The sequence below is a fragment of the Triticum aestivum genome, chromosome 2D (genome assembly GCF_018294505.1).
Source record: "Triticum aestivum cultivar Chinese Spring chromosome 2D, IWGSC CS RefSeq v2.1, whole genome shotgun sequence".
NCBI lineage: Eukaryota > Viridiplantae > Streptophyta > Magnoliopsida > Poales > Poaceae > Triticum > Triticum aestivum.
In genome coordinates this window covers 8,065,804-8,082,733 of record NC_057799.1, presented here as the reverse complement: position 1 = coordinate 8,082,733, position 16,930 = coordinate 8,065,804, and the positions used below count along the sequence as shown (strand labels likewise).

General features: G+C 45.2%; 1 protein-coding gene across 1 annotated transcript; it reads right to left on the bottom strand.

Moving 5' to 3' along the window:
- Positions 1-885: 885 nt before the first annotated feature.
- LOC123048190 (wax ester synthase/diacylglycerol acyltransferase 11) lies at positions 886-14,001 on the bottom strand. The gene is made up of 7 exons (XM_044471342.1): positions 13,715-14,001; positions 13,024-13,638; positions 12,833-12,899; positions 12,640-12,713; positions 12,273-12,488; positions 11,996-12,133; positions 886-1,472 (listed from the first exon to the last, which is right to left on the bottom strand). Exons 1-7 carry the CDS (start codon positions 13,982-13,984, stop codon positions 1,305-1,307), a joined length of 1,548 nt encoding a protein of 515 aa, XP_044327277.1. The 5' UTR covers positions 13,985-14,001; the 3' UTR covers positions 886-1,304.
- Between the last annotated feature and the right edge of the window lie 2,929 nt (positions 14,002-16,930).

The following is a 16,930-nucleotide window of genomic DNA, read 5'->3' as shown; positions in this document are numbered from 1 at the left end:
GCTGTGAAAGGCAGCCGAGAGGAAGAAGAAGGAGCGGCGCTGTAAGGAGACGGCGCCAACACGCCACTCACCTGCAGTCATGGCCGCGCTCCTCCTCCCCATCTTGACCACCGTCCAACGGGACGCCCGGATAAGAGCGACTGCAGCGTCGACCAGACGGCCTTCAGCGAGTTCAGTTTTCTTTGAATAAAGTTGAGTCCGGGAGCGTGTAACCTTAGCGTGTACCTATCCACGCCGAGATTCAGTAGTTCCTGTTTGGTTGTTCGATAGTTTGCGCCTGTCCAATGAAGCACCATGGGATGACATGGATCACGCATCACGCGGCGGGCTTGTAGGGTTCAAACATGGCGAGCGTCCGTAGGCTCGTCCATTTCTTCCATGATTTCAGTCTTTCAGCAGCTCGTTGTGGTTAGCTAAATAACAGAAATCAGAAAAGCTGCAGTGGCAGTTTCACAGCGCAAAACATTGTCTTCAACTGTTCTACCTCTCGCTCTCCCGCTCTTTGTCTACGAGCTAGCTAGTTTCTGCAACAACAACCGGGTACGAGGTCCCGCCGCAGTGCTATCGGGGCCTGGCGCCGAGCGCGGACCAGTTCCGGGACCTCTGCTCGTGCATCCTGTCGGAGACGCTCGCAGCCGGCCTCCAGTCCGCGTGCAGACTCAACGTCGGGTTCCTCCCGACCTCGACTCCTCACAGTGCGCCCCCGCAGATCAAAAGAAGCACGGACCTTCCTGTTGGCAGATTAATTGCTTCTCCTTTTTCTTTGATTTGCTACGAGTTGGCACAATGATTACATCATTTTGGAAATTATGAACCATAATCTTGTTGAATACTCCTATCTTTTTTAATGGCCGTATGCATCGATTGATACAGAGGCCGGGGGTTTTAACCTCCTTTTCCAAAAAAAAACTCATATCTTTTTTGTAATGGAAGATCATCGCGAACTTTTTTCAACATGTTATGGTCTGGCGCAATCTTTTTTCATATGCGTCTCCCGGTTTTATTGTGAGTGTGAACACATAAATGAAACAAGAAAAGAAAAACTCCGAAACAAAAAATATAATGAATCTCAATGCAATGCAGATGGTGAATCCCAGGAATTGTAGAATTTATTTTCTCCGTTATCCAGGAATTGTTTTCATATGCACTAACCTTATTCATTGCATGCAAACAGTGAGAGGTGTTATGTACTTATTTTGACTAAACACTAGGAGTTATACACATGGCACACACAAAAATATATATTATGTGGCGCATATAAGCGGAAGGAGTTGAAGTAGGTATCTGATTTAGTCGCATGTTGCTTAGTCATTCTTCGTCGATGTTGAAAGTCTTGAAGCCGCATTCATCATGACCGCGAGGGTTTGGTCAAAGTCATCCAAAAGTTGATGATAATCTGGAAACTTGTCCTCATCTACTGATAGAATTATCTTGATAGTGCTTCTGTAGCTTTGGTAGTGAATAATCAGAGCCTAGAAAAGCAATCCCAGAAATTAATTGCCAGTCATGGTAAGTAAAAATGAAATACTCTAAGGGTTGTTTCAAAATTGTTGTACAAAATCTGGGAAAGAAAAGTTGAGCTAATGAAACTCTCAAATCATTATTGTACTTGAAATACCTTTTTGACTAATTTTCGGCTCTCCATCCTTATTTACTTCGGTATACACCCATATTCACCATAATTGAGTGTATATTGGAATCGGTACTTAGACTTTTTTTTTGAATTTTCACCGGAGGGAGATTTCCCCACCTGAATTTATCATTTATCAGGGCCCGAACACCCAAGTAAAGCGTTTTGCACAAGTACATTTTACACACACTTGATATATGTTAATTAATTCCTTTTTAAATTATACTCAATAGTCACCGGGTGGCTTGGCTAGCGTATTTGGCAACTCTGACAGTTGACCGATTGATTGCGGCTGGACAATGCGCATGGGTGTTGCTCCTCCTTGGTTGTGCAGGTCGGCGGCAGGCGTTGGCCGGGGTTTACGCAGTCTTCTTGGGATTGTGTCGAATCTAAAGGTCGGCTTGTTGGAAATATGCCCTAGAGGCAATAATAAATTGGTTATTATTATATTTCCTTCTTCATGATAATCGTTTATTATCCATGCTAAAATTGTATTGATAGGAAACTCAGATACATGTGTAGATACATAGACAACACCATGTCCCTAGTAAGCCTCTAGTTGACTAGCTCGTTGATCCATAAATGGTTATGGTTTCCTGACCATGGACATTGGATGTCGTTGATAACGGGATCACATCATTAGGAGAATGACGTGATGGACAAGACCCAATCCTAAGCCTAGCACAAGATCGTGTAGTTCGTTTGCTAAGAGCTTTTCTAATGTCAAGTATCATTTCCTTAGACCATGAGATTGTGCAACTCCCGGATACAGTAGGAATGCTTTGGGTGTGCCAAACGTCACAACGTAACTGGGTGGCTATAAAGGTGCACTACAGGTATCTCCGAAAATGTCTGTTGGGTTGGCACGAATCGAGACTGGGATTTGTCACTCCGTGTAAACGGAGAGGTATCTCTGGGCCCACTCGGTAGGACATCATCATAATGTGCACAATGTGACCAAGGAGTTGATCACGGGATGATGTGTTACGGAACGAGTAAAGAGACTTGCCGGTAACGAGATTGAACAAGGTATCGGGATACCGACGATCGAATCTCGGGCAAGTAACATACCGATAGACAAAGGGAATTGTATACGGGATTGATTGAATCCTCGACATCGTGGTTCATCCGATGAGATCATCGAGGAGCATGTGGGAGCCAACATGGGTATCCAGATCCCGCTGTTGGTTATTGACCGGAGAGTCGTCTCGGTCATGTCTGCATGTCTCCCGAACCCGTAGGGTCTACACAATTAAGGTTCGGTGACGCTAGGGTTATAGAGATATTAGTATGCGGTAACCCGAAAGTTGTTCAGAGTCCCGGATGAGATCCCGGACGTCACGAGGAGTTCCGGAATGTTCCGGAGGTAAAGATTTATATATGGGAAGTCTTATTTTGGTCGCCGGGAAAGTTTCGCACTTTATCGGTATTGTACCGGGAGTGCCGAAAGGGGTCCGGGGGTCCACCAAGGGGGTCCACCAGCCCCGGGGGGCCACATGGGCTGTAGGGGTGTGCGCCTTGGCCTATATGGGCCAAGGGAACCAGCCCCAAGAGGCCCATGCGCCAAGAGATAAGGGAAAGGGAGAGTCCTAAAGGGGGAAGGCACCTCCGAGTTGCCTTGGGGAGGATGGACTCCTCCCTGGCCGCACCCTTCCTTGGAGGAAGGGCCAAGGCTGCGCCCCCCCTCCCTTGGCCCTATATATAGTGGGGGGAGGGAGGGCAGCAACATCTAAGCCCTGGCGCCTCCCTCTCCCTCCCGTGACACCTCTTCCTCCCCGCTTGCGCTTGGCGAAGCCCTGCCGGGATCCCGCTACTTCCACCACCACGCCGTCGTGCTGCTGGATCTCCATCGACCTCTCCTCCCCCCTTGCTAGATCAAGAAGTTGAGACGTCGCTGCTCCGTACGTGTGTTGAACGTGGAGGTGCCGTCCGTTCGGCGCTAGGATCATCGGTGATTTGGATCACGACGAGTACGACTCCATCAACCCCGTTATCTTGAATGCTTCCGCTCGCGATCTACAAGGGTATGTAGATGCACTCCTCTCTCTTGTTGCTATATGACTCCATAGATTGATCTTGGTGATGCGTAGAAATTTTTTGAATTATTGCTACGTTCCCCAACAGTGGTATCAGAACTAGGTCTATGCGTAGTTTCTATGCACGAATAGAACACAAAGTAGTTGTGGGTGTCGATTTTGTCAATTTACTTGCCGTTACTAGTCTTATCTTGATTCGGTGGCATCGTGGGATGAAGCGGCCCAGACCGACCTTATACGTACTCTTACGTGAGACAGGTTCCACCGACTGACATGCACTAGTTGCATAAGGTGGCTAGCGGGTGTCTGTCTCTCCCACTTTAGTCGGATCGGATTCGATGAAAAGGGTCCTTATGAAGGGTAAATAGAAATTGGCATATCACGTTGTGGCTTTTGCGTAGGTAAGAAATGTTCTTGCTAGAAACCCATAGCAGCCACGTAAAACATGCAACAACAATTAGAGGACGTCTAACTTGTTTTTGCAGGGTATGCTATGTAATGTGATATGGCCAAAAGGATGTGATGAATGATATATGTGATGTATGAGATTGATCATGTTCTTGTAATAGGAATCACGACTTGCATGTCGATGAGTATGACAACCGGCAGGAGCCATAGGAGTTGTCTTAATTTATTGTATGACCAACGTGTCAATGAAAACGCCATGTAATTACTTTACTTTATTGCTAACCGTTAGCCATAGTAGTAGAAGTAATAGTTGGCGAGACAACTTCATGAAGACACGATGATGGAGATCATGATGATGGAGATCATGGTGTCATGCCGGTGACGAAGGTGATCATGCCGCGCCTCGAAGATTGAGAACAAAGGCGCAAGATGATATTGGCCATATCACGTCACTTTATGATTTGCATGTGATGTTTGTCATGTTTACATCTTATTTGCTTAGAACGACGGTAGCATAAATAAGATGATCCCTCACTAAAATTTCAAGAGACGTGTTCCCCCTTGCACCGTTGCGAAGGTTCGTTGTTTCGAAGCACCACGTGATGATCGGGTGTGATAGATTCTAACGTTTGAATACAACGGGTGTTGACGAGCCTAGCATGTACAGACATGGCCTCGGAACACATGCGAAACACTTAGGTTGACTTGACGAGCCTAGCATGTACATACATGGCCTCGGAACACAAGAGATCGAAAGGTCGAACATGAGTCGTATAGTAGATGCGATCAACATGGAGATGTTCACCGATGATGACTAGTCCGTCTCACGTGATGATCGGACACGGCCTAGTTTGACTCGGATCATGTATCACTTAGATGACTAGAGGGATGTCTATCTGAGTGGGAGTTCATTGAATAATCAGATGAACTTAATTATCATGAACATAGTCAAAAGGTCTTTGCAAATTATGTCATAGCTTACGCTTTAGTTCTACTGGTTAAGATATGTTCCTAGAGAAAATTTAGTTGAAAGTTGATAGTAGCAATTATGCGGACTGGGTCCGTGAACTGAGGATTGTCCTCATTGCTGCACAGAAGGCTTATGTCCTTAATGCACCGCTCGGTGTGCTGAAACTCGGCGTCGTCTGTAGATGTTGCGAAACATCTGGCATACACGTTTTGATGACTACGTGATAGTTCAGTGCGTAATGCTAACGGTTTAGAATTGTGGCACCAAAGACGTTTTTGAAACGTCGCAGAACATATGAGATGTTCCGAAGACTGAAATTGGGATTTCAGACTAGTGCCCACGTCAAGAGGTATGAAACCTCTGACAAGTTTCTTAAGCCTGCAGACTAAGGGAGAAAAGCTCAATCATTGAGCATGTGCTCAGATTGTCTGAATACCACAATCGCTTGAATTGAGTGGGAGTTAATCTTCCAGATGAGATAGTGATGGTTCTCCATAGTCACTGCCACCAAGCTATTAGAGCTTCGTGATGAACTATAACATATCAGGGATAGATATGATGATCCTTGAAGTATTCGCGATGTTTGACACCGCGAAAGTAGAAATCAAGTAGGAGCATCAATTGTTGATGGTTAGTAAAACCACTAGTTTCAAGAAGGGCACGGGCAACAAGGGATACTTCATGAAACGGCAAATCAGTTGCAGCTCTAGTGAAGAAACCCAAGGTTGAACCCAAACCCGAGACTAAGTGCTTCTGTAATGAGGGGAACGGTCACTCAAGCAGAACTACCCTAGATACTTGGTAGATGAGAAGGTAGGCAAGGTCGACAGAAGTATATTGGATATACATTATATTAATGTGTACTTTACTAGTACTCCTAGTAGAACCAGGGTATTAGATACCGGTTCGGTTGCTAAGTGTTAGTAACACGAAATAAAAGCTGCGGAATAAACGGAGACTAGCTAAAGGTGAGATGACGATATGTGTTGGAAGTGTTTCCAAGGTTGATGTGATCAAGCATCGCATGCTCCCTCTACCATCGATATTGGTGTTATACGGTTATTCATTTAAGGAGAATAATGGTTACTCTGTTTATTTGAATAATACCTTCAATGGTCTTGCACCTAAAATGAATCTCGATCGCAGTGATACACATGTTCGTGCCAAAAGATATAAAATAGTGATGATAGTACCACATACTTGTGGCACTGCCGTTTGAGTCATATTGGTATAGAACGCATGAAGAAGCTCCATGTAGATGGATCTTTGGACTCACTCGTTTTTGAAAGGATTGAGACATGCAAACCATGTCTATTGGTATATATGCATGAAGAAACTCCATGCAGATGGATCGTTTGGACTCACTTGATTTTGAATCACTTGAGACATGAAAATCATACCACATGGGCAAGATGACTGAAAGGCCTCGTTTTCAGTAAGATGGAACAAGAGAGCAACTTGTTGGAAGCAATACATTTGATGTGTGCAGTCCAATAAGTGCTGAGGCACGCAGTGGATATCGATATGCTCTTACTTCACATATGATTTGAGTAGATGCTGAGTGTATTTACTTGATGAAACACAAGTCTGAATTATTGAAAGGTTCGAGTAATTTCAGAGTGAAGTGGAAGATCGCCGTGACAAGAGGATAAAATGTCTATGATATGATCATAGAGATATCTGAGTTAAGAGTTTGGCACACAATTAAGAAATTGTGGAAATTGTTTCACGACTAATTCCGCTTGGAGCACCATAGTGTGCTGGTGTGTCTGAACATCATAACTGCACCCTATTGGATATGGTGCATACCATGATGTCTCTTATCGAATTACACTATCGTTTATGGGTTAGGCATTAGAGACAACCGCATTCACTTTAAATAGGGCACCACGCAATTCCGTTGAGACGACACCGTTTAGAGAAACCTAAGTTGTCGTTTTTTTAAAGTTTGGGGCTGCGACGCTTATGTGAAAAAGTTTCAGGCTGATAAGCTCGAACCCAAAGCGGATAAATGCATCTTCATAGAATACCCAAAACAGTTGGGTATACCTCCTATTTCAGATCTGGAAGCAAAAGTGATTGTTTCTAGATACGGATCCTTTCTCGAGGAAAAGTTTCTCTCGAAAGAACTGAGTGGGAGGATGGTTGAGACTTGATGAGGTTATTGAACCATGACTTCAACTAGTGTGTAGCAGGGCACAGGAAGTTGTTCCTGTGGCACCTACACCAATTGAAGTGGAAGCTTATGATAGTGATCATGTAACTTCGGATCAAGTCACTACCAAACCTCGTAGGTCGATAAGGATGCGTACTACTTCATAGTGGTACATAATCCTGTCTTGAAAGTCATGTTGCTAGACAACAACGAACCTACGAGCTATGGAGAAGCGATGGTGGGCCCGGATTCCGACGAATGGCTCGAGGCCATGAAATCCGAGAGAGGATCCATGTATAAAAGCAAAGTATAGACTTTGGAAGAAATACTTGATAGTCGTAAGGCTGTTGGGTGCAGATGGATTTTAAAAGTAAGACAGGCAATGATGGTAAGTGTCACCATTAAGAAAGCTCGGCTTGTCGTTAAGGTGTTTTCCGACAAGTTCAAGGAGTTGACTACGATGAGACTTTCTCACTCGTAGCGATGCTAAGAGTCTGTTGGAATTATATTAGCAGTTACTGCATTATTTATGAAATCTTGCAGATAGGATATCAAAACATTGTTTCCTCGACGATTTTCTTGAGGAAAGGTTGTATGTGATACAACCAGAAGGTTTTCTCAATCCTGAAAGATGCTAACAAGTATGCAAAGCTCCAGCAATCCTTCGAAGGATTGGAGTAAGCATCTCGGAGTTGGAATGTACGCTTTGATGAGATGATCAAAGATTTTGGGTTTGTACAAAGTTTATGAGAAACTTGTATTTCCAAAGAAGTGAGTGGGAGCACTATAGAATTTCTGATGAGTATATGTTGTTGACATATTGTTGATCAGAGATGATGTAGAATTTCTGGAAAGCATACAGGGTTATTTGAAAAGTGTTTTTCAAATGGAAAACCTAGATTAAGCTACTTGAACATTGAGCATCAAGATCTATAAGGATAAATAAAAAACGCTTAATAGTACTTTCAAATGAATACACACCGTGACAAGTTTTTGAAGGAGTTCAAAATAGATCAGCAAAGAAGGAGTTCTTGGCTGTGTTACAAGGTGTGAGTATTGAGTAAGACTCAGGACCTGACCACAGCAGAAGAGAGAGAAAGGACGAAGGTCGTCCCCTATGCTTTAGACGTAGGCTCGACAATATGCTATGCTGTGTACCGCACATGAAGTATGCCTTGCCATGAGTTGGTCAAGGGGTACAATAGTGATCCGGGAATGGATCACATGACAGCGGTCGAACTTATCCTTAGTATCTAGTGGACTAAGGAATTTTCTCGATTATGGAGGTGAAAAGGAGTTCGTCGTAAAGGGTTACGTCGATGCAAACTTTGACACTAATCCGGATGACTCTGAGTAGTAAACCGGATTCGTATAGTAGAGCAGTTATTTGGAATAGCTCCAAGTAGTGCGTGGTAGCTGCATCTACAAGATGACATAGATATTCGTAAAGCACACACGGATCTGACAGGTTCAGACCCGTTGACTAATAACCTCTCTCACAAGCATAACATGATCAAACCAGAACTCATTGAGTGTTAATCACATAGTGATGTGAACTAGATTGTTGAGTCTAGTAAACTCTTTGGATGTTGGTCACATGGTGATGTGACCTGTGAGTGTTAATCACATGGTGATGTGAACTAGATTATTGACTCTAGTGCAAGTGGGAGACTGTTGGAAATATGCCCTAGAGGCAATAATAAATTGGTTATTATTATATTTCCTTGTTCATGATAATCGTTTATTATCCATGCTAAAATTGTATTGATAGGAAACTCAGATACATGTGTGGATACATAGACAACACCATGTCCCTAGTAAGCCTCTAGTTGACTAGCTCGTTGATCAATAGATGGTTATGGTTTCCTGACCATGGACATTGGATGTCGTTGATAACGGGATCACATCATTAGGAGAATGATGTGATGGACAAGACCCAATCCTAAGCCTAGCACAAGATCGTGTAGTTCGTTTGCTAAGAGCTTTTCTAATGTCAAGTATCATTTTCTTAGACCATGCTTTGGGTGTGCCAAACGTCACAACGTAACTGGGTGGCTATAAAGGTGCACTACAGGTATCTCCGAAAGTGTCTGTTGGGTTGGCACGAATCGAGACTGGGATTTGTCACTCCGTGTAAAAGGAGAGGTATCTCTGGGCCCACTCGGTAGGACATCATCATAATGTGCACAATGTGACCAAGGAGTTGATCACGGGATGATGTGTTACGGAATGAGTAAAGAGACTTGCCGGTAACGAGATTGAACAAGGTATCGGGATACCGACGATCGAATCTCGGGCAAGTAACATACCGATAGACAAAGGGAATTGTATACGGGATTGATTGAATCCTCGACATCGTGGTTCATCCGATGAGATCATCGAGGAGCATGTGGGAGCCAACATGGGTATCCAGATCCCGCTGTTGGTTATTGACCGGAGAGTCGTCTCGGTCATGTCTGCATGTCTCCCGAACCCGTAGGGTCTACACACTTAAGGTTCGGTGACGCTAGGGTTATAAAGATATTAGTATGCGGTAACCCCGAAAGTTGTTCGGAGTCCCGGATGAGATCCCGGATGTCACGAGGAGTTCCGGAATGGTCCGGAGGTAAAGATTTATATATGGGAAGTCTTATTTTGGTCGCCGGAAAAGTTTCGCACTTTATCGGTATTGTACCGGGAGTGCCGAAAGGGGTCCGGGGGTCCATCAAGGGTGTCCGCCAGCCCCGGGGGGCCACATGCGCTGTAGGGGTGTGCGCCTTGGCCTATATGGGCCAAGGGCACCAGCCCCAAGAGGCCCATGCGCCAAGAGATAAGGGAAAGGGAGAGTCCTAAAGGGGGAAGGCACCTCCGAGGTGCCTTGGGGAGGATGGACTCCTCCCTGGCCGCACCCTTCCTTGGAGGAAGGGCCAAGGCTGCGCCTCCCTCTCCCTTGGCCCTATATATAGTGGGGGGGACGGAGGGCAGCAACATCTAAGCCCTGGCGCCACCCTCTCCCTCCCGTGACACCTCTTCCTCCCCGCTTGCGCTTGGCGAAGCCCTACCGGGATCCCGCTACTTTCACCACCACGCCGTCGTGCTGCTGGATCTCCATCAACCTCTCCTCCCCCCTTGCTGGATCAAGAAGGAGACGTCGCTGCTCCGTACGTGTGTTGAATGCGGAGGTGCCGTCCGTTCGGCGCTAGGATCATCGGTGATTTGGATCACGAGGAGTACGACTCCATCAACCCCGTTCTCTTGAACGCTTCCGCTCGCGATCTACAAGGGTATGTAGATGCACTCCTCTCTGTCGTTGCTAGATAACTCCATAGATTGATCTTGGTGATGCGTAGAATTTTTTTGAATTACTGCTACGTTCCCCAACACGGCTCCCTCTCTGTCCCAATGAATCGGAGCATCGGCGTCCATTGGGCGCCTGGTTCGTTGAAGGTGGGGCTACCAGAGCTAAGGAATCGAGCTAGGAGAGATCTTTGGGTGGATGCTCAGGCCACGACAGCAGCAGTTGTTACTAGTGATGTATTCCTCCTCAGAGGGGTCCTTGAGGTTCATTTCCCACTCAATCCCACTCTCATTCCAGGGTGAAAAACCTTGTCTGTTCTGGACTGGGGAAGCAGCGCAGCTTGTGTCGTTACCTTCTTGAGGTTCATTAAGCTTCTGGTCTCATGTTTTTAGCCGCTTTGCAAATTTCCTCTTTAATGCCATATCTTGGTATCTAATCTTGGATTGATTTTACTCAGTACAATCACTCACTCAGTGTTGTCCTTAGCCTCATTGGTATCAGCTGATTTTTTTGTACTGATTTTGGGTTTTGTCTTTGTTTCTACCGTTGTGGTATGTGGGTTTCCTCTTCAATGCCATATTTTGGTATATACTCTTGGAATGATTTTGATCAGTACAATCACTCACTCAGTGTTCTCCCTAGCATCATTGGTCTCAGCAGAATTTTTTGTACATATTTTTGGTTATGTCTTGTTTCTACCGTTTTGGTCAGTGGACAACCTACCACATTTTGTTTTTAATCAAAGATAAATATTGTTGAGCTGTTTGAACCACCCTGGTTTTTGTTTTTGCTCCTTTTGCGCCAAGATGCTTTTTGTGTTCTTTTGTTCGATGTTCCCTTACCCCTGATAGAGGAACTTGGTTCAACATGGATTGAATGAAACAAATCGAAGATAAATAATTTCTAGTTTTAAGGAAACTTGCTATTCAGCAAAAGCTTCTGAATCTGACCTTTCGCGCATGTTATATAGGGAACGGCCCTTTTTGTATGTGTGTGTGTGTGGGGGGGGGGGGGGGGAGGAATTATGGTCTTTCTAGTAATCAGATACAACAAAGCTACTTTGTGCACAAATATCAATCGTAAATCGTATTATCGGTTGAACTACATTAGTCTGCTCGTGTGCAGCAAGATCTTGCATTACACTTACGAGTTCAGCAAATGTTCTATACACTAACTAGTTACACCTATGTATCAATAGTCTTGGGCACTCTATTATTCCTCGAGGTAGGTTTTGGACTCGTGGTCATTTATATCTTTGATTCATTATCCCATTTTTACTCTTAATAAAAAACTGTCACTGAAGAAGGGTCATCATAGTAGAGTTCACAGTCTACACAAAATTAAAACAATATACCCCTTTGAAGTTTTCAATGGTGAGCATGTATCGATATCTTTGTATTATCAGTGTACTAGTGGATGATTGTGTTCAACAGAAGGAAATAACTAATCAGTTGCATTGTTATCGAAATTGAGTACCTTATGGAAAATTTGTAAGTATGCAAGATCATGGGTTACCTACCTCTGGAATCCCATAGACGCTAGGTGCAATGAAAGCCACTGGGTGTCCACATAATTCTACTTGTTCGGTTGGTCCAACCATGTTTGAGAAAACAATTGTTGTACGTGCAAAGAGACACCGAAAGATCGAAGTTCCTACCTGGTTCAATCATCGCGATGAAATGCAATTTGAAACATTAAAATGAAGAAGAAGAATTATGAACTGTTACTTTGCTAGGTTCATGTTTGTGTAATCTAATTTTAGATAGGTAGAGCAAAGGGCAGCAAAGCATGCATACCTTGGCACCAAAAACTTTCATGAAGATCTGAGCAATCTTATATGTGAATATCACTTCTAAGGACCTCTTTTTCCTATCGAGAACCTTATTCGCTTTGCGAATGTATGCAAGTGGATCATTGTGTGCGGCTAGATAAAATGGAAGAATGATGTAGCCCAGTTTATTTCCCCATGTCACCTCGTTCCTCTTATCAGATTCTATCACATTAACATATGTCTGTTCATAGTGGTAAAATCAGCGAATTAAATTAAAATACTGATAATCTACAAAATATGACCTTGTTCAGAGATATGTATATGTTAGTGAAATCGATGATGCATGACATTTAACATCCGTTCCATATATTTTCTGAGGAAGTACATCTTACCTGTAGGCTAGTGGCTGGCCTTGTGTTGACAGGAAGAAGTGATCGCACACAGATTTTGGTAGTGTTAGGGTCACCTGGCATTGAAGTAATTTAAGAAACGAAGTGTCGTAGTATAGTAGTAAAAGGCAATATCGGCGTGTAGGAGAAATAATTGATTCTGCCATTAAACACTTGTTACCATTCCCGTACTTACCGGACTTGCGGAAGTAATATCGTGACAGAGCAGCAGAAGTCACTGCTACCAGCACGTCATTGACAGTCTGTGGTTCACGGGAAAAATAGAAAGAAAGTTGACAGTCTGTGGGAAAAAAAAAAAGATACGAGCAGCGCCCTCCGTTGAAGGATCTTAAAAGAATTTGGTGAACAAAACTAGCTCTTACGTACACAGTTCATGGAGTTCTTGAGGAACTTGACGTCATCAAGGCTAAGACTCCGGTGGACAAAGCGCTTGGCGTGGAACCGATCGCCGTCGGCACGCTTGAACATTGTGCGTGGGTCACTCAAGAACATAATTGTGGCGGCGAAGTAGGCCATGTCTGCCGCGGTGTTCCACGCGAGCACAAGATACGACCAGACCCACGCGACGAACGCGAGGGCGCCCGCGGAAAGTGGGGGGCGTTGCGGGGTGTATATGGCGCCCGTGCGTGTTGGACGACGATGCGGAGGCGCGGCTGGATGACTTCTGGTGTCGGCGGCGGCGCTGTGCGTGGACATCATGAGAAGCGCCATACTAGACATGCCGTCGCCGTAGGCGTGGTGCACGCGGATCACCACCGTGGAGGCCGCCTCGGATGTGGGGAAGTCGAGGAAGTGGAACTCCCACGGCGGGCGGGAGCGGTCTATTGGGAGCGTGGACAGAGAGGCCACGTAGTCCTCCACGACCTTGTCTGGGTCGGTCGCCATGGCTGCGTGGTCCAGGCTCGGCACGATCATGTGATCTTGGACATTCACCGTCGTGCGCGCCCATCGCGCCTCGCCATTGTTTGATCCATCCACCACCTGCATGCCAGGGTCATACGTATATACATGCATGTACTTGTAGTGGTTACGCAGTTGTAGTCACAAGAGCGCGTACTTGAATGCATCTATAGCGTGGGCATCGGGCAAGCATAGCTTCGATGCCGGCTTGGAAGGTGGTCAGGTTTATCGGCGTGTCGAGGCCGAACGTGATGACGATATAAATACCTATATCTTCCATGACTCTTGCTGTAGGGCTCACGGGCTCCTCCGCCGGAGAACGGGCGGGCGGCGTCCACTCAGTGTCGGCAGGTTCTCTGGACGTGCGGATCGGGAGCAGTCGGTTTCTTTGAACTGATGCCCAAGGACTACCACTGTCGGCGTCCATTGCTGCTTCCCTATGGACGCTAGCTACTCGATCGTATGCGTAAAGGCTCTCTGTTCCCTAGGTGTTATATATAGGACCCCCGAAGATAATGGCACAACTACTGGTTCCGTTCCATCTACTATTCTGCAACTATTTCCGATTTTCTCCAAACTAATCAGAAATGCAGAATAGTAATTGTGCAACAACTTCTGAATTTTCCATTCGTAAAAGAAAAAACTACTTCTGAATTTTCCGGAATGAATCACCGAATGCATCTTCTTACAGCCTTGTTACAAGTGAAATCCTTTTCCCCTCCAAAACATAAAAAAATCTTTAAACCCTTCTTAACTGGCGCCCTAACTCACCCCTGCCGCTCACTGTATCCCGGGGGGTTGCATACTGTGGGAGCTCGGCGCCGCAAGGGTACGACATGCTCTTCCTGGTGCTTTCCGCCGCAATTCCTCTATTCTGCCGCTGCAACATTGCTGCCACTTTTTTGTCATCTTTTCTGCGAGTGACCGGACATCGCTGCCATTAGGCACTGCATCGCGACACGGCAACACTGGTAGGCATTGGAGTTGGACAAGTTTTTATAGGAATCAACCATATATCACATGTTCATGCATGAGGCAGGTCAAAATGGTGCATATTGACAAGGCTACATCGTCTGTCGTTGGGATGGTCTAGTGAAATTGGCTTCGCATTGTTTCCCATGGAGCATTCATGCCGTTTGTCAGAGCTAAATCTGGTGGTATACTGACGGAGCGATTAGGATTGAGGGGAAACAGGACACAAAGTTTACCCAGTTTTGAGCCCTCGAGAAGATGTAATACCCTACTTCTACTTATTTATATTGCGATTGGGGTGTACAAAGTATAAGTATGAACCAAGGGATTGTATAGTCTCTAACGACTGGCGCGGACCCCGACTTATATAGCGTACCGGCTCCTCTAGGGTTATAGATCATAGTCGGCTACATGGGTGGAAGTAGTGTCCTCCATGGTTTCGGTATCCTTGTCCTGTACATCAAGCCTCTCGAACTCCTCCATATACACTGGTAGAGAATAGGCCTTTAGTCCCGGTTCGCAAAGGCCATTAATCCCGGTTGTGCAACCGGGACTAAATATGCGCGACTAAAGGCCCCTCCTTTAGTCGCGCCTCTTACGAACCGCGACTAAAGGCCCGTCCACGTGGGCGCCAGGAGTCCGTCGGGGCGGGGGACCTTTAGTCCCGGTTCTCGTGGCTAACCGGGACTAAAGGCCTCCTCCGCAGGTTTAGGGTTTTAGCCCCCCTAAACCTGGTTTTTTTGCGAATTTTTTTTATTTTCAAATTTCTGAATTATTTTAACCTATAATCTCTAATCACCACCCCTCATCACTGCTCAATTTATCCTCTAATCTCTAATCACCCCTCATCATTCCAAATCATCTAATTTCCCGGACGGTCACCCATCCTCTCACTACTCCAGCCTGAGCACGCTTAACTTCCGGGTTCTATTCTTCCTCGTTTCCAAGTCTGCACTTGTTGTTTTCCTGACAATAGTAGGATGTCAATTCTATTAACCCTCGGGAATTTAGCTTGAGCATGAAGTGACACATTTCACTGTTTGACTTTGAAACTATTGTTTTAAAAAACAATAATTATTTAGTAACACTACTATTTCTGGAATAATTAGTTTGACCATTGTTTGACCACTGTTTGACCAGATTTGACCAAAATTTTAAAAAAAACTGAAATAATTATTTAGTAACGCTAATATTCTAGAATAATTAGTTTGACCATTGTTTGACCACAGTTTGACCACAATTTGAAATTTTTTGAATTTTTTTGCCTCTCCACATCTTAAAAGCCCCGTATCTTTTTTTCTGTTAGGTTTTTGAGGATTTTGAAAATGTTTAACGGGGTTCCCCCCCTTAAATTTGGATGTAACTTTTCGAGTAGATGATTTTTCATATAAAAAACTTTTTCATCCGAGTTCGTATGCAAAAGTTATGCCCATTTTAAGAAATTTCAGAGAGATTTTGCAAATAAAGTCGAAATTCATATTTGTTAATTTTTTCCCAACAACTAGACCACATATCACATGAGAAACTTATTTTATTTTATTTTTTTGACATTTCCATCATTTTCTTTTGGTTTTTCTAAAACTGAAAAGGCGGTCCAGGGGGGGTGGGTGGGGGTGGTAGAGTTTGATGGGCCCTTTAGTACCGGTTCGTGCCGTGAACCGGTACTAATGCCTCAAAGCCCATTAGTACCGGTTGGTGGCACCAACCGGGACTAAAGGACCAACCTTTAGTCCCGGTTGGTCTGGCCAACCGCGACTAAAGGCCTTCGGGCCAGCCTGAGGACCTTTAGTCCCGGTGGGCCAGGCCAACCGGGACTAAAGCCCCTCCCGTCCGCCGGGTGTCGACCGAGCACGCTGGGCCCAGATAGTTGGTCGCGGGTCTCCTCCCGAACCGCGACTAAAGAACCCTTTTGTCGCGGTTCAATTATTTTCGGGACTAATGAAGGCGTATGGAAGCCTCTTTTTCTACTCGTGATAGAGCATCACGGGCCGCTCTAAGTGGCATAGGGTAGAACTGACCTAGGAGTCCTCTGTCCGGCCCACCCGGAAGAGAACCGACCTAGGGGTCCTAAGTCTAGAAAGCCAAAAGGACGGCAGGTGGTAGTACAAAGGAATAGTACAATTTCTCGTTCTAACAGGAAACTGGTTCGACTACGGCATGCGTTTGACGCCATGATGAGGTGAGTACGTGGAAGTAGCTAGCTAGCGATTCAGTCAGTTAGCTGTTGATGCCGCCACTGCGTCAACATCGGCATCCGCTGCACACGGACAATGGGCCACATACAAAGGCATCTTAATAGATACACGACCAATTGAAAGCAACGGATATGATTTAGCAACTACATGTTCGTGCTTTTATTAGGTATAAGTGAAGGTGGTCTACAAGAGCCTATTACTTTGTA

What these genes read in the sequence shown, in the direction of transcription:
- LOC123048190 (XM_044471342.1), bottom strand. Translation starts at nt 13,984, where the DNA reads ATGGACGCCGACAGTGGTAGTCCTTGGGCATCAGTTCAAAGAAACCGA. An exon ending in TCAAGAACTCCATGAACTGT is followed by an intron (nt 12,900 to 13,023) that starts GTACGTAAGAGC and finishes CGTGAACCACAG; the next exon opens with ACTGTCAATGACGTGCTGGT. An exon ending in TGAAAGTTTTTGGTGCCAAG is followed by an intron (nt 12,134 to 12,272) that starts GTATGCATGCTT and finishes TGATTGAACCAG; the next exon opens with GTAGGAACTTCGATCTTTCG.